Source organism: Mastigoproctus giganteus, chromosome 2 (assembly GCF_048544385.1).
Source record: "Mastigoproctus giganteus isolate SK-2022 chromosome 2, ASM4854438v1, whole genome shotgun sequence".
NCBI lineage: Eukaryota > Metazoa > Arthropoda > Arachnida > Uropygi > Thelyphonidae > Mastigoproctus > Mastigoproctus giganteus.
The window spans coordinates 199,422,675-199,447,942 of NC_143576.1; the positions used below are offsets into that span (position 1 = coordinate 199,422,675).

Sequence of the window (25,268 nt, forward strand, 5' to 3'; positions counted from 1 at the left end):
CAGCTTTTCATGTAATGACCATGTGTCCATAATTCTATCAGCTCAACTCAAATAGAGACAACTTATATACTACATTGATTAGAATTTTTGGCACTCATTTACATTAAACTACATTGTAATTTAAATGGCATGCTAATGCTGGAAACTGATGCATGCAGCATATCATGCAATGTACGGTTCCTGATCAGACAACATTAAAAATTATTTTTATCAGTTAAATTACGGAGACATACTTAGCTTCCACTTCTTAAATGGGGTCAAGAGATGGATGCTTGGAAAGATATAACTATCATAGGCAAAGAGGGACCTATAATTCAAATTACCATCCCCAAAATGCAAATTCTGGAGGAGCAGTTCCAAGAAATTGTCTCCAGAATTTCCTGATTTTTTGAATCTGTTCCTGACAGGGCTGTGCAAAGGTACTTGGGGGCCCGAATGAAAAAGGGGTTAAGGGACCTCATTTATTTATGTCGAGAATTTTATGGCTCCCTCGATTGGGGGCCCTGGTACGGCACATCCAATGCATCCCCATTTGCACAGCCCTGGTCCCTGAAGGGTAACCCATAGGCACCTCCTTAGCCAGGTGGGCAGGAGCAGCAGTGTGTAGCACACTGCTTCTTGATTAGACTGGGGTTCGAGCCCATGACCACCAAATACAGAGGATGCAGAAAGGTCAGGGAATGACCACTGCATATCCCCAGAGCAATATGGCCTTAGTTGCTAATGCTCCTAAAAACCAAATAACACGACATAACGTAACCCATAAGAACTGCAATTAATCATATACTTGAGACTACTTTTTCTAGCTTAATATTCTGCACATCACATAACACGCTTAATCTTTCTCAAAATGGTTAATAATGACACCCACAATTACCACTGCATTATGGGTGCATTACTGCAAATGACATAAGTAAGTGTGGCTGATGTGGCCTCAAACACAGACCACACTATCTTCACAATGAGTTGTCCTGGTATTGTAAAGTTTTTAAAAATGATAACTATAAAAGGTTAACCGTTTAGGGATAACATTACATTGGCAGAAAGTTAATCTGTTATTTAGCTATTGCTTCATCTTTTGAATAAACATCAGAGTGACCTTTTTGTGATGCCACTTGCTTGAAAACAGTGCAATGTTAGTGTAACTCATATGAAGGCAAAGTTTATCTACTGTTAGCATTATAACCACTGCATTAACTAAGCAGTCAACTAAGGTTATACAACAAGACATGAGATGGAGGAATATTCCTCCTGTCCTCTCATGTCTGTTTAAACTATATAAAGTTAGGATATTCCAACAATTCAATACAATTTTATAATTATTTTATTTTATTATATTTTTATTTAATTTATTTATTTTCACAATCTAATTAATATATGTATCCCAAATTCACAAAGGGGGATCTAAGGGAGACAAGAGTAATTTCAGGCCAGTTAGTTTAATTTCTATTCTGGGTAAAATAATGGAGTGACTGGTTAAAGATACATTTCAGCATCATCTAGACAAGACTGCAGCAATAATTCAAACACAGCATGGGTTTGTTAAGGGAAAGTGTTGTCTGAAAAATCTGATTGGATACTATGATGTGGTTACAAAGGAACTAGATGCAAAAAATTATTTTGATATCATATACTTGGATCAGGAAAGCTTTTGGCACTGTACAAATTGGAGCAGTATAGTATTAAGGGTAAGTTGCTGCAATGGATAAAAGGGTGGTTGAGTGGCAGAAGACAGAGAGGAGTAATTAATCAATGATATTGAAGAAGGTATATCAGGCTTAGTGTCAAAGTTTGCATGATACAAAGGCTGGCAGGGTTGTTAATGACAGTAATGGCAGTGTGCTACTGCAACAGGATCTAGAAAATTTGGGCAGATGAACTGATAAGTGGCAACTGAGTTTAACATTGACAAAGGCAAAGTACTGCATATAGGTAGAAGTAATCCCAGAGGAACGTACCAACTGTGTGGTACTACACTTAGGGTGGTAGAAAATGAAAAAGACCTGGGAATGATTGTGCGGTCAGGTATGAAGTTTTCGGAGCAATGCAGACAGTTTGCCAGAGCAGGTCATGGGGTATTGTCAATGATATACAGGAATTTTGCTAGCCGGAATAAGGAGGTGATTATCCCTTTGTATAAAGCAATGGTCAGGCCACGCCTTGAGTACTGCCCACAGGTCTGGAGGCCCTCATTTTAGGAAGGATGTAGAGTTGCTTGAGCATGTACAGAGAAGGGCAACAAGATTGGTGAGAGGAACAAAGGGGTGCTCTTACCAAGAAAGGCTTAAGTTCTGCAAATTGCAGTGGCTGGAGGCTAGGCACCTTCAAGGTGATTTGATTGAGGTATATAAGGCCTTGAAAGGGTTGAGCACACTGAATTCTGATGAGATACTTCCGCTTGCTCAGATTACGAACCTGAGGGACAAAAATTCAAATTGAGGAAAGACAGTTGTAGAATAGATGTGCGGAAATTTTCCTTTAGCCAGCGGGTGGTTAATTGCTGGAACAAACTTCCATCTGTTGTTGTTGTGGAAGTTGACAGATTAAATAAATTCAAGGAGGAACTAGACAAACTTTTAGAGGGAATGGTTGTGTGAAATTTTTTTTTTCTTTTGGCTGATGCTACAGGGGCTCATACACTTGCTTTCTTGTATCACATGCCTATATTACTACTACTACTACTATATTAAATTTTTATTGAAATTGTCCCAGAAAATACAGAATGATATATGTTTATTTTCCATATTATTTTGTTGTTTCCACAGAATTGAAATAGGAAAAAATGATCAACCTAGTAATCAAAATAATTTTCCTATACTACAGGGTGTTTCATAAAGGACGCAACCCTAAAATGAAGAAGGTAGAACTTATGGGCAGGCAAATGTTATGTCAAGTTTGAAGTGTAGGTGGCAGTACTGCACCCAATGTTACTTGAGGTAAGCAGTTGAATGACCATGACATGCATTAGTCTCCGTCAGGCATCCAGTCTGTTGTGTTGTGTTGGCCATGTTGTTTTTCAAGAATGAGCATGTGTTTATTGTGGAGTCTTACTTCACGTACATATAAATCTTATAAACATGAGCAAGACGAGTTTCAGATGAAATTTCCTCGGTCATTTATCCACAACAAGTCAACAATATCGCATATAATTGCGAATTTCGTGAGACTGGGTACATGGAGGACAAAAAGAGCCCAGGTTGGCCATCACTGTTAACTGCAAATGTTCTGGATGATCTGAATGAACGTCCCACTCACCAAGAAAATTGTTAGGAAGTTATCTTCTCAAACCGGACTGTCACCAACTACTGTTTTCAGGGCTACAAAGACATTAAAATTGCATGCTTACTGTATTGTGTCGTTCAGAAACTGAAAGGACCTGACCATGAAAAACATGGGCCAGTAAATCAGAGAGTCTTATAATGGGGAATTTTAATTTCCCAGATATTGACTGGAATTTGTGGGTTGGTCACTCACACACTAGCCAAGGCTTTTGTGGATTTATTGGATGATTGTTTTCTACATCACCATGTTCAGGAGGCAAACAGAGGAGTAATATCTTGATTTGATTATCAGTACTGATTTTTTCATGCATTAAGAATCTGCAGATAAAGGAACCACTGGGTGGCAGTGATCACAGTGTACTTGAAGTGGGATTTACTCAAAGAGGTAACTACCATCAGGGGTAAAGGGAAGGGTTTTTCTTTCGTAAAGGCGACTACGATGGTCTGAGACAGTATTTAAATTCTATACATCAGTTTTCAAAGAACTTATCTTGGAAGCTACTAGGCTTTACATACCAACTAAGAAATACTGTTCAAGGTTTAGGCCTAAGTGGATGTCAGATGAACTAATGAGACATATGGCAGAGAAGAAAAATGCATGGCATACATATAAATTAACATGTGACACAGAAGCCTGATAGATATAAGTTGATTTGTAACCAAGTTACAAAGGAGGTTAGGCAGGCGAAGGATGCAAAGAAAAACAGCAAAGAGTTCTTTGCTTATATAAACTCTAGAAAGAAGGGGATGAAACAGATTGGTCCACTTGATATCGATGGTTCAACTGTTGATGATCCTGCTCAGGTAGCTAACAAACTAAATGAATATTTTGCATCAACATCACACATGAGAAGTTATTCCAGCGAGGGGAATGCCAGAGGTGTATCAACTCTGGCAGTAAGATAGATAATCTTGTAATAACTGAGAGTAAAGTGGAGGAGAAATTGTTGAAGATAAACACAAGAAAGGCACCTGGGGTTGATGGGATTATCCAGTTATATTAAAGGAGGCAGCAAAGGAAGTAAGCAAACCTTAGCCATAATATGAGAGATTCCTTGGACTCAGGGGAGGTACCCATAGACTGGAGATGTGCAAATGTGACCCAATTCACAAAGGAGGATCAAGGCTGACACAAGTAATTATAGCCCTGTCAGTTTAACAGGGCAGTTTAACAGGGCCCTGTCAGTAAAATTAATGGAGGCACTGGTTAAAGAAGCACTGGCAGGATCATCTAGACAAGACTTCAGTTATAGCTTGGACACAGCATGGTTTTGTTAAGGGAAAGTCTTACCTGACGATTTGATTGGATACTATGATGCAGTAACAAAAGAACTGGATGCAGGGAATAACTTTGATATTATATATTTGGATTCTTAGAAAGGCTTTTTGATACTGTTGCACATGGAAGACTGCTGCACAAATGGAGCAGTGTGGCATTGGAGGCAAATTGCTGCTATGGATAAAAGGGTGGTTGAGGGAGAGAAGACAGAGAGTGGTAATCAATGGACAGTGCTCATCGTGGACTAATATTATTAGTGGAGTCCCTCAGGGTTCAGTGTTGGGTCCATTATTGTTTTCTGTATTTATAAATGATATTGATGATGGTATATTCAAGCTTAATGTATAAGTTTGCAGATGATACAAGGTGGCAGGGTTGTTAAGGACACTACTGACAGTATGCTGCTGCAAGGATCTGGAAAGGTTGAGCAGATGGGCTGAGAGGTTGCAAATGGAGTTTAACATTGACAAATGTAAAGTACTACATATGGGAAACAGCAACCCTAGAGCAACGTATCAACTCTATGGTACTAAACTGACAGTGGTATAGAATGAAAAGGACCTGGGGGTAATTGTGCAGGCAGATATGAAGTTTTCCGAGCAGTGCAGATGGGCTGCAAGAGTAGCTCATGGTGTCTTGTCAATGATATACAGGAATTTTTCTAGCAGGGATAAGGAGGTGATTATTCCCTCATATAAGGCAATGGTCAGCCACACCTTGAGTACTGTATACAGGTCTGGAGGCCTCATTTCAAGAAGGATGTAGAGCTGCTGGAACGAGTACAGAGAAGGGCAACAAGATTAGTGAATGGAACAAGGGGTTCTCTTATAGGAAGAAAGGCCTTAAGTTTTGCAAATTACAGTGTCTGGAGACTAGGCACCAGTGAGGTGATCTTATAGAGGTGTATAAAGCCCTGAATGGTTCTGAGCGTGCTCAATGCTGATGGGATCCTTTCTCTTGTTCAGAATAATCACCTGAGAGGGCATAAATTCAGATTGAGGAAAGACAGATGTAGGATAGATGTGCGGAAATTTGCCTTTAGCCAGCGTGTAGTTGGTTGGTGGAACAGACTTCCATCCCTTGTTGTGGAAGTTGATAGCCTAAATAAATTTAAGGCTCAGCTGGACAGGTATTTCAAACGAATGAGGGGTGAAGTGGAAGTGGTTTTTTTTTGTTGGCTGATGCTGCATAAGCTTGCTTTCTTGCATCATATGCCTCTTCTAATGCTAATGCTATTGGCATTGGTTTCATTCTGTTGTGATGAAAATGGAATTGAGGTGTTGGATCGTGTTTATTTAGTGACTAGGCTTGGTTCCACTTGGATGGTTATGTGAATAGTCAGAACAGCTGAATATGGAGCAGTGAAAACCCACATGCATATCAAAAAATCATTACATACCCTGAAAATTGGGATTTGGTGTGCCATCTCATGCTATTGTGTTATAGGGGCTATATTTTTTGACAAAACTGTGGATGGAGAAGTTTATCGTGACATAATTGCATGTCACTACAAGATGGTGCCACATGTCATACAGCAAATGAAACAATGGCCATGTTACAGGAATTTTTCGGAGATCGCTTGATCTCAAAAAACTTGTGGCCCCAAGATCTCCAGGATCTTGCCCCTTCCAGATTTTTTTTCTTTAGGAACAATTAAAAAGGTGAAATGTTTCACATCATCCTCATACTCTTGATGAATTGAAGGCTAACATGAAAAAGAGATTGCTGCAAATGTCATGAAAAGTGTACAAACCTGCATCCAGGTGAGTGGAAACCATTCCAACACTTGTTGTAAAGGTTGTGTAATTTCTTTCCGTTGTAAAGGTAAAAGTATGTGTAATTTATTTCCCTTTTGTGTGATTTGTTAAAATTCCTATAATACAGTTACGTCCTTTATGAAACACCCTGTAGTATCCCTCTCCCTAAATGGCTGAGTGCATCTTGTGTGAGGCAGTAGAATGCCTGGGGGCTCACATCCGGTGAGTATGGCTTGGCACACCCAGGGTCCTGAGCTGAACATCATCGTTCTTCTCTCTTTCTTGGTGATTCCCTTCTACTTTTGACACCCACACACACACACACACACACAACACCACACACACACAAACACACTCTCTCTCTCTCTCTCTCTCTCTCTCTTTCTGTGTGTGTGCACGTGTGCGTGTTAGGGTAACTCAGAAATATTTTTTTTTGGCTGGTGCAGCATTAGCCATAGGCTTCCTTGCACCATATGGCTAATAATGATAAATAATAAAAAGACAGTGCACATGACTAGATATTGACAAATAAACTGCCTTACCAGTATCAGATTTTATAAATTGAGGGAGGGAGGAGGCAAGATAAATAATGATGCTTAAAAACATCTGAGGCTTTTTTAATTAAAAAATCATATGATCACTGTAGCAGTTATTGCAGTAAAAAACACACCACTTGCATCATCTGCCCTTGAGCTCAGAGTTACACTTCTTAGACACTTGGGCATAATTTATTTCATTTTTTTGAGTGGGTCAGAGAAGCATCTTAGCAACAGTAGATCACAAGATTGCTAATGTGAAATAGGCTTGTTTCTTGTGCCATTTTGACACTACTAATATAAAAACTTGCAGTCTAGCCCTATCCAGTTTCCCAGTATGCCAAATGAGTAATCTGGTTCTTTGTCTTACTAGACTCCATTTAATGAATAGATCTTTCCCATCTCAGCATGACTCATCATAAATCTCCTGAAAACAGATTGCCTTATTATGTTACAAAACAGTTCAGCTGACACAGACAACTCACAATAACATAAACAGTGGACAGTAACAAAAGACTCACTCAAAGAGAAAATCCAGGCTACCATAATGCTAAATCAAAATTTTTCTTTTTAATCGGGGTTTCAATCTTTCATTTATTAAAATTATTAAATACATTATTAAAGTATGTTAGGGAACCATGAGTACTATTAAATGCAGCAGAAACCAAAGGTTGCTCAAGTGTGCAAGTTTTAATTTTACATTCCTTTCTTCTTTACCTTCTTTCCAAAAATGTAAACAGACTTATGAAATCACTGTGTGTGTGTGTGTGTGTGTGTGTGTGTGTGTGTCCCTCCTAATAACTTTGTCAGATCATAATAATAGGGAAGCTATACCCTTAGCACAGCTGTATGGACTAGAAAATAAAGGAAGGAGAAACAGATATGAATCATTCTTCAAACAATGAACCCACACCATTTGACTTTGTTTTTGGATTGGACTGTAAATACAAAAATTACACGTTATGTAGGGGTAATATGGTAATTCAAAATACAATCTTGAACAAGCTAGCTGCCACTTAAATTACAAGTGTCATTTGTTCAGAAACTTGGGTATGTCACAGTCTAATCCAAAACAAATATACAGTATAGGAGAGGAAGTTTCTGTGGGATGTGGCAGGATATTTTTAGTTCAATATCTCAAACCAAGGTATAGTACTTTTTTTTTATTCGTGGATGGTCAGTGTGAAATCCTGTGCAGAGCAAATAAAGGAGATCCTCATTTCCAAGGATAATTGGTTCCAGAAAATTCCACTTAATACAAATCTACTTAAAACAGGGACCGAATTTTCATAATGTTTATTATTTAAATAAAACTAAATGCAACTAGGCATAATATTTTAAGAGTTTAAGATTCTATATCTATATAATATCGGTTTAGATACACCATAGACAACTTTTAAAGAAAAACTATGGTAGTAGTGTGAAAGGCATCATTTTATCTGTATCTCATATTGTGCTCATCCTTCACAACGAGTTGCCCATGTATTGTACTACCTCGAATAAGTAATGCTTCACTAATAGAGAAGTCTATTGTTACTTATTCTTGGTGGGCACCACCACCACCACCCAGATGGCATTGTTTCAAAGCTAGTTGGCTTTTCATCGGTGGGTGAAAAGCTGATGAAAAGCCAACCAGCTTTGAAACGGTGCTGTCTGGATTGTAATCCAGAATAGGTAACAATAGTCTTCTCTATTAGTGAAGCGTTACTTATTCGAGGTAGTGCAATACATGGTAACTCGTTGTGAAGGATGGGGAAGTGTTGCCTATTCGGGGATTCATTCGTGATTTAGTTCAGTAAGTGAGTGGGAGTAACTGGCCCTTTCTTCTTTCAGTGGCATTTCTTCCTCTCCTGCTATCACTTTCCAACACCTTTTTGCTTTCCTAAGTCTAATAGGGATAGTATGTGGATAATAGAGTATCTTATCCCATACCATTTTGCAAGTGGTGCCATCTGGGTGGTGGTGGTGGTGCCCATTGAGAATAAGTAACAATAGTATTCTCTATTAGTAAAGCATTACTTATTTGAGGTAGTGCAATACATAGGCAACTCATTGTGAAGGATGAGCACAATATGAGATACAGATGAAATTATGCCTTTCACACTATTACCATAGTTTTTCTTTAAGAGTTGTCTATGGTGTATCTACACTGATATTATATAGTAATGTTTATTATGTACTTGTACATAGTAAAAAATGGATGAAGGAACTGAAAAATGAGAAAATTATTTTATTAGACATTTTTTTTTTATTGTATGTTGCACAATGTAAGGTTAAGTAAAATTTATTGAAGTTACACTATTTTTAAGTTGTACAAATAAAGAATGAATCCAGAGTTGTTCGTGTTTTTTTTTTTTTTTTTTTTATAAAATTGTGTTATAGCATTTAGTTATGTCTTTAACCTTGCACTTAAATTCTGTTGCACAATCATGAAGAAGATTGTTCTTAGAAAAAATATTCAAGTGCTTGGTCAATTTTTTCAAGGGAAAAAGCTTTAATTCTTTAAATTTCAAATCCTAGTAACTATGGGGACTCAGATAATGAATACTCGGATATCAGGGACCCCTTGTAGTAATAATTCATGATTTATAACAAAAAAAAAAAAAAAAAAAACAAGCCAACTAGAACAACTTTTATGTGCGAACTAAGAACATTTCTTTTCTGCACATTCTCCTTACTGCTCATTCCTTCTATAATCAGTGCACAAAAATAAACATAACATCCAGTGCTTTGGATACAATTATGGGCAGTAGTAATCCCAGAATAACAAAACAATTAGGTGGTACCACACTCAAGATGGTGGAGAATAAAAGAGACTTAGGAGTAATTATGCAGTTGGATGTGAAGTTTTCTGAGTAGTGCAGACTGGTTTCTAGGACAGTTCATGGAGTTCTGTCAATGATATACAAGGGTTTTGCAAGCAGAGACAAGGACGTGATTATCCCTTATATAAGGCAATGGTTAGGCCCCATCTTCGAATACTGCACATAGGTCTGTAAGCTTCATTTTAAGAAGGATATAGATATCTTGGAATTAGTGCAGAGATGAATAACCCAATTAGTCAAGAGCACAAAAGAGTACTCTTACCAAGGAAGACTTCGGTTCTGCAAATTGTTGCACTTGGAAATGAGGCATTTGTAAGGAGACCCCTAATTAAAGTATTTAAGGGTTTAAATGGACTGAGTAAACTAAATGCTGATGGCATCCTTACTCTTTCTTAGATGACACACCTAAGGGGACATAACCTTAACTTGAAAAAGGATAGCTGTAGAATAAATGTACCCAAAAATTTGCTTTCAGCCAGAGAGTAACCAATTGCTGGAACAAGCTAATATCTTGTGTGCTGGAAATAGGTAGTTTGAATAAATTTAGTGAAAAATTAGACAAATTACTAGAGGAAATGGACAGATGAGGTGGATTTTTTTTTTTTTTTTTTTTTTTTTGCTAATGCTGTATAAGTTTGCCCTACCTTGCATTATTTGACACTACTAATCTGTTTATACATATGAGCCAAAACAGCATGACCAGCGAGTCATTATGCAAATTGAAGCAACTGCAGGTGAACTACAGTGCATGCGCAGGTCAGGACACAGTATAAAAAACACCTGATACTGAGCTCTGTTAATCAGTGTTACTCTTGTTCTTCAGATGGGAAATGCAGCAGACTTAAGCGAGTTTGACAAAGGCCAAATTGTAATGGCCAGACGTGGGGGCTTCCCCTGAGTCTAATGATGCTCTCATAATTATGGCTAAGGTTTTGCTTAGTTCCTTTGCCTCCTTTAATATAAGTGGATAGATCCCATCAAACTCAGGTGCCTTTCTTATGTTTAACTTCAACAATTTCTTCTCCACTTTGCTCTCAGTTATTACAAAATCATTAAGCACCCTGTTACAGTAATATGTGGTATGCAGAGCCTTTCACTATGCCATTGTATTTAGGGCACTTTTGTCAGGTTTGATTTCAACAAAATGGGGACTGCTTTTTCTCTCGTCGGCATGCAGGAATCCCCTAATATATCATTCAAAAATTTTAACTGTTCCTCTTCATTGGCTTCCACAAAACATTAAACAGGTTCATTAAACAGAAAGTGGCCCAGAGGCATTACCATACAAGTGACGAAATGAAACAAGCTTTCTGCAATGCACTTCAGCAATGCTCAGTTCACTCACATATAGGGACGCATCGTTTTGTGTTATGAAAATGGCAGTGCATATACAGACATCCTGGAAGTGTAACTTTTCTCAATGACTTTTTCTTAATTTACATTTCATTTTTATGGGATTGGGAAGTGAGAGGCCTTTTCAAGCACCCTGTACATAACAGCATGCATTAATAGCAAAAAATAAATTTTATTTTAATATTCCTCACAAATTGCTTTTAATTACTGGCAGAATTACTTAACAACTACAGATCACTGTTGAAAAAAGCCGTGAATTAGGGTTGAATTTGAAAGTGTCTGCAATTCTGTCCAGACACGATAGGAGGGAGTATATAATGAAAGCCCTGTCCATCAATTCGGCCCTGGAAAGATTGTGCAAGGCTCAAGGGGTAGAATTTTTTTCAGCCTGGTCTCTACTTGTTAACAGGAGAGACTGCTTCTACAGGGATGGGATACACTTAAACAGAAAGGGTGCAAGAATTTTTGCTGATGCAATTGAGGCAGTGTTAGGTGGGTCTGAAAACTGCTAGATTAGGGGGATACAAGGACTAATAGATTAACAGTAGCCATTGGCAGAGGTGAAAGTGATTCTTGCACTGCTTCTATTGGAATGAGCTGCAGCCTGGAAAATAAGATGCAGGATATTTCAGAGACTGCTGGGAATCATTGATGTACAAGTAAACACATGGGCTGTGTTAGGGTAGATAAGAAAAAGAACAGGTGCATATATACTTGGATGCACACCAATGCTAGGAGTTTAGTAAATAAATTTTATGAATTTGAGGTATTGCTCAAAACATCAAAGGCAGATATTGTTGGGATTTCAGAGATGTGGTGTCACACAGATATAAGGAATGCAGAACTGGAATTTGTGGAGTACAACATCTACAGAAAGGATAGACAGGATAGGAAGAGAGGAGGGGTTATGCTATTAGTTAAGAAATACATAAAATCCAAGGAAGTGAAGCCAGTCGACATCGCTGGACAGTGCAGTCAAGTCAGTTTGGTGTCACATAAGCATTGGGAGATCAAAAGTGAGAGTACGAGTGTGCTATAGGCCTAATGACTCTGATGATTATAATAAACTGTACAGGGAAATAGAGTGGGCCAGCAAATCAGAGTGTCTTATAATGGGAGATTTTAATTTCCCAGATATTGACTGGAATTTGGGGGCTGGTCACTCACACACTAGCAAGGCTTTTGTGAGTTTATTGGATGATTGTTTTCTACATCAGCATGTATGGGAGGCAACTAGAGGGAGTAATACTCTTGATTTGATTATCAGTAGTGATTCTTCATACATTAAGAATCTGCAGATAAATGAACCACTAGGTGGCAGTGATCACAGTGTGCTGAAGTGGGATTTACTCAAAGAGGTAACTACCATTAGGGGTAAAGGGAAGGGTTATTGCTTTCGTAAAGGCGACTACGATGGACTGAGACAGTATTTAAATTCTATACAGTGGGATCAACTGATGATGTTACCAATAGCAAATTCAAAATGGGAAGCATTCAAAGAACTTATCTTGTAAGCTACTAGGCTTTAACCAACTAAGAAATATTGTTCAAGGTTTAGGCCTAAATGGATGTCGAACTAATGAGACATATGGCAGAGAAGAAAAATGCATGGGATACATACAAATTAACACATGGCACAGAAGCCTATGATAGATACAAGTTGATCTGTAACCAAATTACAAAGGAGGTTAGGCAGGCGAAGGCAGATTACGAGAAATCCTTGGCAAGGGATGCAAAGAAAAACAGCAAAGAGTTCTTTATTTATGTAAACTCTAGAAGGAAGGGAATGAATCAGATTGGTCCACTTGATATCGATGGGTCAACTACCTGCTCAGGTAGCTAACAAACTAAATGAATATTTTGCATCGACATTCACACATGAGGAGTTATTCAGCGAGGGAAATGCCAGAGGTGTATTCAACTCTGGCAGTAAGCTAGAGAATCTTGTAATAAATGAGAGTAAAGTGGAGGAGAAATTGTTGAAGATAAAGACAAGAAAGGCACCTGGGGTGGATAGGATCTATCCAGTTATATTAAAGGAGGCAACAAAGGAAGTAAGCAAACCCTTAGCCATAATTATGAGAGCTTCCTTGGACTCAGGGGAGGTACCCATGGACTGAAGACATGCAAATGTGACCCCAATTCACAAAGGAGGATCAAAGGCTGACACAAGTAATTATAGACCTGTGAGTTTAACTTCTTTTCCAGGAAAATTAATGGAGACACTGGTGAAAGAAGCACTGCAGGATCATCTAGACAAGACTTCAGTTATAGCTCGGACACAGCATGGTTTTCTTAAGGGGAAGTCATGCCTGACCAATTACTATGATGCAATTACAAAAGAACTGGATGCAGGGAATAACTTTGATATTATATACTTGGATTTTAGAAAGGCTTTTGATACTGTTGCACATGGAAGACTGCTGCACAAATTGGAGCAGTGTGGCATTGGAGGCAAATTGCTGCTATGGATAAAGGGGTGGTTGAGGGGTGAAGACAGAGAGTGGTAATCAATGGACACTGCTCATCGTGGACTAATGTTATTAGTGGAGTCCCTCAGGGTTCAGTATTGGGTCCATTGTTGTTTTCTGTATTTATAAATGATATTGATGATGGTATATCAAGCTTAATGTCCAAGTTTGCAGACAATACAAAGGTTGGCAGGGTTGTCAAGGACACTACTGACACTATGCTGCTGCAACAGGATCTGGAAAGGTTGAGCAGATGGGCTGAGAGGTGGCAAATGAAATTTAACATTGACAAATGTAAAGTACTACATATGGGAAACAGCAACCCCAGAGCAACATATCCACTCTGTGGTACTACACTGACAATGGTAGAGAATGAAAGGGACCTGGGGGTGGTTGTGCAGGCAGATATGAATTCTCTGAGCAGTGCAGATGGGCTGCAAGAGTAGCTCATGGTGTATTGTCAATGATATACAGGAATTTTTCTAGCAGGGATAAGGAGGTGATTATTCCCTTGTATAAGGCAATAGTCAGGCCACACCTAGTATACAGGTCTGGAGGCCTCATTTCAAGAAGGATGTAGAGCTGCTGGAATGAGTACAGAGAAGGGCAACAAGATTAGTGAATGGAACAAAGGGGGTGCTCTTACGAAGAAAGGCTTAAGTTTTGCAAATTACAGTGTCTGGAGACTAGGCACCAGCGAGGTGATCTGATAGAGGTGTATAAAGCCTTTAATGGTTTGAGCATGCTCAATGCTGATGGGATTCTTCCTCTTGCTCAGAAGAATCACCTGAGAGGGCATAAATTCAAATTGAGGAAAGACAGATGTAGGATAGACGTGCGGAAATTTGCCTTTAGCCAGCGGGTGGTTGGTTGGTGGAACAGACTTCCATCCCTTGTCGTGGAAGTTGATAGCCTAAATAAGTTTAAGGCTCAGTTGGACAGGTATTTCGAACGAACTGAGGGGTGAAGTGGAAGTGGTTATTTTTTATTTATTATATATATTTTTTTTTTTTCTTTTTTGGCTGATGCTGCATAAGCTTACTTTCTTGCATCAAATGCCTCTACTAATGCTAATTATGAATAAAAGAGATCTGTTTAGAATCTTTACTGCTTACCTGAGGATTTTCTGTGAGGTGAAACAATGCATTTAGATCCTCTACTTTAGTTGGCATTACTCCAATGAGTCTATGCCTGGAATTATACAAGAGATTATATTCTTGTGAAATCAGTGAAACATTAAGTAAATGAAAAAAGTATTGCTACATGCATCTCAGTTTTTGTTTTGCTTTTTATATTTTTCCTATACCTCTCATATTGCAATTTATATTTATATTGTACCTCTTTCCATTCCTTAGCATCTGTAATAAAAATTTAACTTCATTTATGCTTTTTATGAAGACTTAATAGATTAATATATTAAGTCTTCATAATCTATTAATAGATTATATCATCAGGGTACAATTTTTTTAAGCAAAGTAGATATTTAACCATGGATATATCCTTCGGGTATACAGCGTGTTCACTGAAAAAAGGCCCATGGCTAGCAAAAAATGCCTCCAAGATACAAGGTAGTTGAAGGATGGGGATCTTGGATGTACCTCTAACTCAAGCATATTAATATTGACATAAGGCATGATCACAAGTGATTACCATGCAGCTGCAGATTAGGATTAGGATTGTATTGGCACATTAGCATCTAAGGCTATTATGTGCCAAGACATCATTATACAGATGCACCTGCAGATGTGAGTAGGAAAACATCCCTGCTTACTTTTCTAGTCATCTCCCACCTCACCTTCCTCCCACATTGGGAAACTAAATTATGTACTAGGTATCATCTGGCTGTACAATGTATGTGTGTGTATGAATTCACAGACTAATTTGCATGTTGTGCAAGTGGAAAAACACAAAGTAACTCATGTGAAAAGCCCTGTTTCCTCTACTTGAAATCAGCTAAATACAGTGCCAACTGAAGAGTCCTAAAGAATTCTTCCCTCAGACCTTTCCAAATGAGTTAATGAAATGAATGAAAAAAGTGACTTCTCGGCAATATTTGATAATTTTTTTCAGTCTTTGATGTTTTTATTTGAATGTCATCAGAACTGAAAATTCTATTGTAAATCAGAACTTCTGCAAATTTTTATTATTAACATTGTAACCATATTAGCATTAGCAGAGGCATATGATGCAAGAAAGCAGGCTCATACAGCATCAGCCAAAAAAAAAAACCCTTCCCATTTCACCCATCCATTAGCTCCAAAATTTTGTCCAGTTCTTCCTTGAATTTATTTAAGCTATCATCTTCCACGATAGATGGAAGTTTGTTCCAACAATCAACTATGTGCTGGCTAAAGGCAAATTTTCACATATCTATTCTACAACTGTCTTTCCTCAATTTGAATTTATGCCCTCTAAGGTTTGTAATCTGAGTAAGAGGAAGAATCCCATCAGAATTCAGCATGGTCAACCCATTCAAGGCCTTATACACCTCAATCAGATCACTTCGAAGGTGTCTAGTCTCCAGATGCTGCAATTTGCAGAACTTAAGCCTTCCTTGGTAAGAGGACCCCTTCATCCCCTTCACCAATCTTGTTTCCCTTCTCTGTACACACTCAAGCAACATTGACAATAACATTGACAATACCCCATGACTTGCTCTGGCAGCCTGTCTGCACTGCTAAGAAAACTTCATATACGACTGCACAATTATCCCAAAGTCTTTTTCATTCTCCATTACCCTAAGTGTAGTACCACACAGTTGGTACATTTCTCTGGGGTTACTGCTACCCATATGCAGAACTTTGCATTTGTCAATGTTAAACTTCAGTTGCCACTTCTCAGCACATCTGCCTAACTTTTCCAGATCCTGTTGCAGTAGCATACTGTCAATTCTAATCAAATCAAATCATTTCTAATCCCATTCATAATTATTATCTGTGTTTTTCGCTAGATCCTATTTTTGTTTAGAAGAATTAGTTTCGTAACAGAGTTAAGACAAGTCAATTTGTAATCAGCTGCCACTTGCAAATCACAGCATAGAAATTTCTATTCAATTTCACTGTTGTGATCAGTGTATAAAAATTTCCATTCAATTTCACTATTGTGATTAGTGTATAGAAATTTCCATTCACTTTCAATGCTGTGATTAGTGTATGTTCAAAGAAAATATAATTTCCACAGTGGCATGAGTTAAGAATTGGAAAAAAAAAAGATACTGACACAACTTCATGCCTTTTGAGTACGGAAAAGGCCTGGGTTCAAATTCCATCTCGACTGGAGAATAGTTCATCAGTTTTTTTTCGCAATATGGCCAAGTTAGTCAGTATCAGGCAAGTTTGTATGACCTTATCTCCTGGAAATTTGGGTATTTCATTCAGCAAATCAACCGAAGAATACACACTATGCTGATGCTCACCAACCTTAGTTGCTTTAGTGCTTAATACATTCCACCTTTTGAATATTGTATTATTTGATCACATTTTTCTATCTTTTATTCTTCATTAGAATACTGTGGTAGAAAAATAATTGGTTTCGAAGAATTCTTTTGAAGTTTTGAAGATCAGGGCCGTGTAATCTCAACCCATGTTACAACAGAAGACACTACATCCAGGTATCACTTACAGGGGTGGCAAAACTGTGATTTTATTTTGCACTTTTCATGTAAGGTGCAGCAGAATTTTCTGTTTGCATTCAGGCCTTGCAATGATTTGACAACAAGTCCTGCATGTAGTGGCAATTTTGCAGTGGTGAAACTATAATACCACTAGGTCTGCCATCACAGAGATGCCCAAAAATCCAGGATACCAAACAGTAGCCTGGGATTTTCTAAAGAGGGAGAGCTAAAGCAGTTAAAGAGAAAGGCAGGCGCTAAAGAATTGTTCTGGGAATCGTTAAGCTGTAATCACCATGCAACAATAAAAAAATACACATTATTTTGATCAAAAGGGAGGAGCTATAGCTCCCTTTAGCCCCAACCTGGGACCACACTGGACTCAACAGCTGTTAAAAAATATAGGGCAAGCCCCTCCAAGTATTTCACAAAGAGAATTTGTAGTTTCTCCTCTGCAGTTCTACTTTTTCTGTATGATCAAGTAAGCTTTTATATCAGCATGTCCACTGTCACAACTGCTTACAAATGTCATGCATATTGCTCATGAACTTAATCATCAAGATGATATTTTTTTTTTGTTAAATGTCCACTTCTTCAAATATTTTTCTTTTATTTTTACTGAATGGGGAGAAAAAATATTTCACGTTCTATTTTACTAATAATTATGAAATGCTTCTTGATTATTAAGGGCATAAAAACGGTACAACAGGATGTCAACAGGTAGTGCATGAGCAAGCAGAATATACACTTTCATCTTGATGCTTTATTACACTGTTCTCATACACTAACAGTGTCAGAAGCAAAATATGAGTGTTGCTATTTATTACAATAATGTTAACTGCCATGATAAATCAACAAAATTATATATTTTAATATCACTTATTTAGTTCAGAAAAAGGTCTCTGCATGAAAATCAGACAAATCGGCAGCCCCAAAAAGATTATTCAAGACACTGGGACATTATGCTCAAATTCAGGACGTCTGGTCATTCTACATTTATATGAAGCTAGTTGTCGTTTTCCTCAGGGATTGGTTATTGAATTTCTTGGCCATTCAGTGACTTCAATGAGTGATTCAGTTAAAATCACTTGTTCATGGGCTGAATGTTAAATGGTGACTTATTTCCAAGTTACTCAACAACTCAAGACTTGACTGGAGTTGTTGACAAGACTGAAGTCATGACTAGTCATATTTCTATAATGACTCAACTGAGTCGAATCAGCCAAAAGACTCGTTTTGCTAATCAATGTACTCTGTTACCTTCTCAGAAGTATACCTGAAAAAAAAAAAGCTATATTTATGCAGTACTTATGTATAAGTTCTATTCTATAAATTGAAGCAGTTTGTAGGCAATCTTGAAAACTATTTCAATGATATTCGCTAGAAAAGAAACATGCCTTTAAATGCTTTAAACGACAAGTAAGTCTATGCGAGTTTTTAATTTTACATGTTATATGCACCTTATACAAGTATTCCGTATAGCATTCAGTTATTTTTAATAAGAATTCAAAAGATATTTAGATATTCTATTACTAGAGCCCAATACACTACCAAATCCAATATAATAAATTGAGATTAAAAAAAAAAAAAAATATATATATATATATATATATATATATATATCACACAGATTTTCTGTGACTACAATATTAGTATTAGCATTAGTAAAGGCATATGATGCAAGAAAGCAAGCTTATATAGCATCAGCCAAAAAAAAAAAAAAAAACATTCCCATTTCACCATCCATTAACTCCAAATGTTTCCTAGTTCTGCCTTGAATTTATTTAAGCTGTCAACTTCTACAACGATAGATGGAAGTTTGTTCCAGCAATCAACCACCCACTGGCTAAAGGCCAATTTATTCTACAACTATTCTAATCTACAACTGTCTGTCCTCAATTCTGGGCAAGAGGAGGAAGAATCCCATCAGCATTTAACTTGCTCAAACCATTCAAGGCCTTATACACCTCAATCAGATCACCTCGCAGGTGACTAGTCTCCAGACACTGCAATTTGCAGAACTTAAGCATTTCTTTATAAGAGCAACCTTTTTTCCATTCACCAATCTCATTGCCCTTCTCTGTACTTGTTCAAGCAGCTCTACGTCCTTCCTAAAATGAAGCCTCCAGACCTGTATACAGTACTCAAGGTGTGGCCTTACAAGGGGATATACATTGCCTTATACAAGGGGAGAATCACCTCCTTATCCCTTCTAGAAAAATTCCTGTATATCATTGCCAAGGCACCATGAGCTACTCTTGCAGACTGTCTGCACTGCTTGGAAAACTTCATATTCGACTGCATAGTTACTCCAGATCTTTTTCATTCTCTACCACTCTGAGTGTAATACCACACAGTTGATATGTTACTCTAGGGTTACTGCTATCCATATACAGTACTTTACATTTGTCAATGTTAAACTTCAGTTGCCACCTCTCAGCCCATCTGCTCAACTTTTATAGATCCTGTTGCATTAGCGTACTGTCATTACTCTCATTAACACCCCTGCCAACCTTCATATCATCTGCAAACTTGGACAAGCCTGATATAAGTTCATCATTATCATTGATAAATCCAGAAAACAACAATGGGCCCAACATGGACCCCTGGGGGTACACCACTAATAACATTAGTCCACGAAGAGCAGTGTCCATTGATTACCACTCTCTGTGTACTCCCACTCAACCATCCCTTAATGCCATACTGCTCCGACTTGTACATTAGTTTTCCATGTGCAACAGTATCAAAAGTTTTCCTGAAATCCAAGTATATGATATCAAAATTATTTTTTGCATCCGGTTCCTTTGTGACCTCATTATAGTATCCAATCAAATTGGTCAGACAAGACTTCCCCTTAACAAAACTATGCTGTCTGAATCATAAATGCAGCCCTGTCTAGATGATCCTGCAGTGCTTCTTTAACCAGTGCCTCCATTAATTTCCTTGGAACAGAAGTTAAATTAACAGGTCTGTAATTACTCGTCACCCTTTGATTCCCCCCTTTGTGAATTGGGGTCACATTTGCACATCTCCAGCCATGGGGACCTCCCCTGAGTCCAAGGAAGCTCTCTTAATGGCTAAGGGTTTGCTTACTTCCTCTGCAGCCTCCTTTAATATAACTGGATAAATTCCATCCACCCCAGACACCTTTCTTATGTTTAACTTCAACAATTTCTACTTCACTTTGCTCTCAGTTATTACAAAATCATTTTGCTCCCTGCTAGAGTTTGATAAACGTCTGGCATTGCCATCCCTGAATAACTCCTTGTGTGAATGTAGATGCAAAATACTCATTCAATTTGTCAGCTACCTGAGCAGGGTCCTCAATAGTCACACCATCGATATCAAGTGGACCATTTTGATTCATCCCCTTCCTTCTAGAGTTTACTCTTTGCTGTTTTTCTTTGCATCCTTTACCAAAGATTTCTCGTAATCTACCTTCACCTGCCCAATCTCCTTTGTGACTTGATTACACACCAGCTTATATCTAACATACGCTTCTGTGTCACCTGACAATTTATATGCATCCCATGCATTCTTCTCTGCCACGAGTCTCATTACTTCATCCGACCTCCATTTAGGCCTAAATCTTGAATGGTATTTCTTAGTTGGGACAAAAAGCATAGTAGCTTCCAAGATTACTTCCTTGAATGGGTCCCATTTAGAATCTGCTGTTGGTCCCACTGTATAGACTTTAAAAACTGCCTCAGACCATCGCAGTCACCTTTATGAAAGCAAGCAAAAACTCTTTCCTTTACCCCTGACAGTAGTTACATCTTTGAGTAAATTCCACATCAGCATACTGTGATCACTGCCACCTAGTGGTTCCTTTATCTGCAGATTCTTAATGCATGAAGAATCATTACTAATAACCAGATCAAGAGTATTACTCCCTCTGGTTGCCTCTCGAACATGCTGCTGTAGAAAACAATCATCCAATAAATCCTTGCTAGTGTGCGCACTGGCGGATTAAGGCTAGTTGGGCCCCTAGGCAAATTATATTTGGGGGCCCCCAAAAAAATAATAATAAAAAAAAAGAATAAAAAATAAATAAAAGTTAGGTGGCAAATAAATTAAATTTTACTTTTGAATTTTTTGCTTAAATTAACCAAAATTTTTATGATGTTTACTGAAAACATTAATCTATTTTAGAACAGTATAGGAAAATGTGTTGGCTTGGAGGCCCCCCAAAGCCTGGGGCCCCTAGGCACGTGCCTCATTGCCTTAATGGGTAATCCGCCACTGAGTGTGCGAGTGGCCAACCCAGAACTCCCGATCAATATCTGGGAAGTTAAAATTCCCCATTATAAGACAATCTGATTTACTGGCCCACTCTATTTCTCTGTACACTTGTTCATTATACTCATCAGAGTCGTATAATCAATCAAACTTGGGATCATTCCAACAAGGATGCAGGCCCTAGTTCACCGGATGAAAGATTCTACTGTACCCTACATTTATCGTGTAGCATTGCTATTATTAGGCATATCTCAATAATTCATTATAACATGAAATCTTTATTTACCAAATACGCTATGAGAAGATTCCATAATTTAAAAGGTGAAGATGTACATTTTTGTGCATTACACTCTGCACTTGCCTAGAGCCTTGTGCAGTGATAATGATGATATTGCATGACAGTCTGAGGTTGCTGTTGTAGTAGGCATGTCAGCAACCTACACCATATTGTGCCATATATTATATCTATAAGTTGTGTGTTTTCTGTGGTCGAGCAGCCTCTTTGTTGGATGAAATAGCCAAATTTCTGTGAGTAAAAATGCCAAGCAACTCTTGCCTGAGATTGACTTATTCAGCCACATTTTTAAAAAAAACCCATAAAAATTTCTTGTGTCACTGATGGGACTCAAACCGGGGTTCTATCAACATTGTGTGGAAAAGATGATGCTTATATGCACTGTGCTACCCTGCAGGTGAGAATCTGAGAATACTAAACCTTAATTTTACCTTCAATTTGGTATATCTGTATTTTTCATTTTAAATTTATACAATAGCTTAATAAAATATTAAGTTTTGCATTGTCATTCAGTTAAATGTTGAATAATCAAATTTTGTAATAGTGGCAAAGGAGTGAAACCTGGGGAGAAAATAAAATATACAATGATTTCAAAAACCCTTAATTCTATACATACCTAGTGAAGTCGACCTTAGCTAGACTAATAATCAATCCTTCCATGACTGTTAACAGCAGGGTAATTAATTTTCCTAATTTCATCACACTGTCCTGAAAATGATATAAAATTAAACCATTAAGATAAAGGCACTAAAAGTAACATTTTAGGAACAATTTTAATTAAAGAAATTAGTGTGTCTTTAGTTTTGCATTATTAATACAAAAATTTATATATATATATACACTGAAGTCAAACCATTATGACCACCTACCTAATAGTGAGTATGTTCTCCTCTTGCTGCCAGTACCATACAGCAAAGCATGGACTTTATACAGACTGAGAATACTGCAGGAGGTGTGTTGTACCATGTCATCAGGATTACATCCCATAGATCTGCACTAATCCATGATGGAGGATCCAAATGCCGGATCTGTCAATCCATGTAATCCCAGAGATATTTTATGAGATTTATATCTGGCAAATTCAGCAGCCAAGGCAACACTTTGAAGTAATTTTCATGTTTGGCAAACCACTCTTGAACAATACTGGCAATGTGGAAGAGCACATTATCCTGTTGGAACAGATCTGTGCCAGTCAGGAAAACAGTCACCATGGAGTGTATCTGATCAGCTACAATGGATAGGTAGTTTAGCATTAACAGTGAGGTCTAGGGGGATGAAGGTTTCAAAAGATTCCCAGGAAAACTTTCCTGTATAGCAAAACACTGTCACCACTTGCCTTTTTTCTGTTGGACTAGGAATTCCTCTCTGCAATGCAGGAAACATGATTCATTGGAAAATGCAACTTTGTTTTCCAGTCGTCAATGGTCCAATGATGCCGCATGAGTACCTTGGCCAGATGTCTACTCTGCAAGCCCATACAGAGGAGGGTTTGTTGGATCGTGGTCTCAGAAAAATCATTGGCCTCCATCGGTTAAAGTCCATGATAAAAAAAAACTGCCATATTAGGGTCACCCCAGAGCTATCTTATCTGTTCATTATGTCTATAAATTGCATTTGTTCTCTAGTCGATTTGCCTGATTTTGTACAAAAAACCCAGCTTGCCGGGGAGAAAAACCTTGCTAACCATGCCTGTGGCCTTTGTGGGTAGCACAGTTGGTATAATCACCATTCTCCCCCACACCAGATGGAAAAGACCAGAGTTCAAATCCTGTCAATGACACAAGGAATTTTTTGGACCTTTTTCACAATGGGGTTGAGTTAATCAGCTTCAAGTGACAGTAGCACGATTTTCCCTTCCTGGAAACTCGGGTTTTTTGTCCCGCAAACAGTAAATGGACCAAAGAACACACAATTTACAGACATAATATGTATGGCACAATATGGCCTAAGTTGCTGATGTGTCTAAAACCCTACAACAACCACACCCAAGCCTGACTAACTCAGCTAACAAAGTTCCTTGACTAACAAAGTTCCTTGCATCGTTGACAGGATTTGAACTGGAGTGTGGTCATTATAACCAATGTGCTACCTGACAAAATCAACAGCTTTCCATCTATCAACTTGCACAAGGTGGGATGGCCTATGTTCACCATGACCATTGATGAGGCATGGGTGACTGCCATTGGCCAAGCGACTGCTGCTCTGTCTACTGTCCATCCATTCTTGAAATACCTTAACTATAGAATTCTGCAAAGAGCCTACAAGATTTGCAGTATAATCATCCCTTTTTGGAAGTCTAAAAGATAATCATCCCTCTTTGGAAGTCTGTCAGATTATGCCCCTTTTCCATGTCAATCAAATACTTCATATGGACTGCACAGCACAAATCTGCAGTATCATATTTACCTGTTCTCACTGTGACACATGGGCCACCAGGCAGTGTGGAACAGCTGATTGCTAAAACACAAGGATTGCCATAATGTTTTGACTGGACATTGTATCCCGAATCCACAGAATACAGGTTACGAGTTAATTCGTTCCTAGCATGTGCTTGTAAAGCGGGAATTTATTTCCCATAGACATAATGTTAAAAATATGGGTTACATTCTCAACAATGAAATTAGTTAGCTAATTAGTTTATATTTAAACAATGATTGATTTATCCAAAGAAATGAAAATGTGGCCTTTAAAATCAAGCAAATTATAATAGAGAAATTATTTATGACTTAAAAATGTTAAAGAATGTTTATTCTTCATCATCATCGACTAAATACACACTTGTTGATCTCTCATTATTGGCTTGGCACCTGTTGGTTTGTTGCACAAGGAGTCGTCTTCTTCAGAAGTGCTTCAAGAGGTGTTAATTTCCAAGATAATCTTCTCTTTTCTTTATAAATTTAAATAGCATGCATAAGCATTTTTTTAACGGAACGCACAAATTGCAACTAACACGATTTGATTTTTGCGAGGAGTAACAAGTTTACGAAGTTTAAAAAAAAAAAAAAAGAATGAAGAGAAATTTTGAAAATTTTTTGTTTTTTATATGATTGAAGATTTCAGTAAATTCACCTTAATAACATAAAAAACCACACAATTCTATTTTCGTAAATGCAATAACATCGAGTTTACTACCCGTTTATAATTGTTTGCATTAAGAGAAAAGCCCAATAAACCGGAAAGTGCAAATAGTTTTTATTGTTTTATGGTGGTTACTTCCAGAAATGTGCTTTAGAAAAATATCACAAAGCCGTTCAAAACTGGTTCTTATAACATATGATAACGATGAAAGTGTAGTGCGTTTAATGATTTGAATTGGTAACTAATACAATTTACACGATATAAACGACCTTTTAGGGAGTTATATAGCGAAAATTTGAACTTCCGAGGTCGTGGAATGAATTACCAAAAAACAATGTGTTATTGGGTTCACATTACAATATTTTCGCTTTGGAAAATTAAATGCACTAGGCATAATCATTATGGGATTTGATAATTAACTATATAATATCGGTGTAAATACACCATAGTTAACCCATAGATTTGAGCTACGATTGTAGCGTAGAAGGCATCGTTTTAATTGTATCTCATAATGTGGTTGCCTTCACAACAAGATAGCTACTAT

The 25,268-nt window shown here is 37.7% G+C and overlaps 1 protein-coding gene across 1 annotated transcript in view; it reads right to left on the minus strand.

Annotated features, from left to right (window-relative positions):
* Positions 1-25,268, minus strand: part of LOC150089904 (carboxypeptidase B-like) — a 187,836-nt gene that overhangs the window by 54,949 nt on the left and 107,619 nt on the right. The window contains exons 4-5 of the mRNA XM_090390124.1: positions 22,263-22,354; positions 14,618-14,693 (exon numbers count right to left, since the gene is read on the minus strand). Of these exons, the coding sequence (XP_090246250.1) occupies positions 14,618-14,693; positions 22,263-22,354 (168 nt within the window). The remainder of the gene's footprint in view (positions 1-14,617; positions 14,694-22,262; positions 22,355-25,268) is intronic.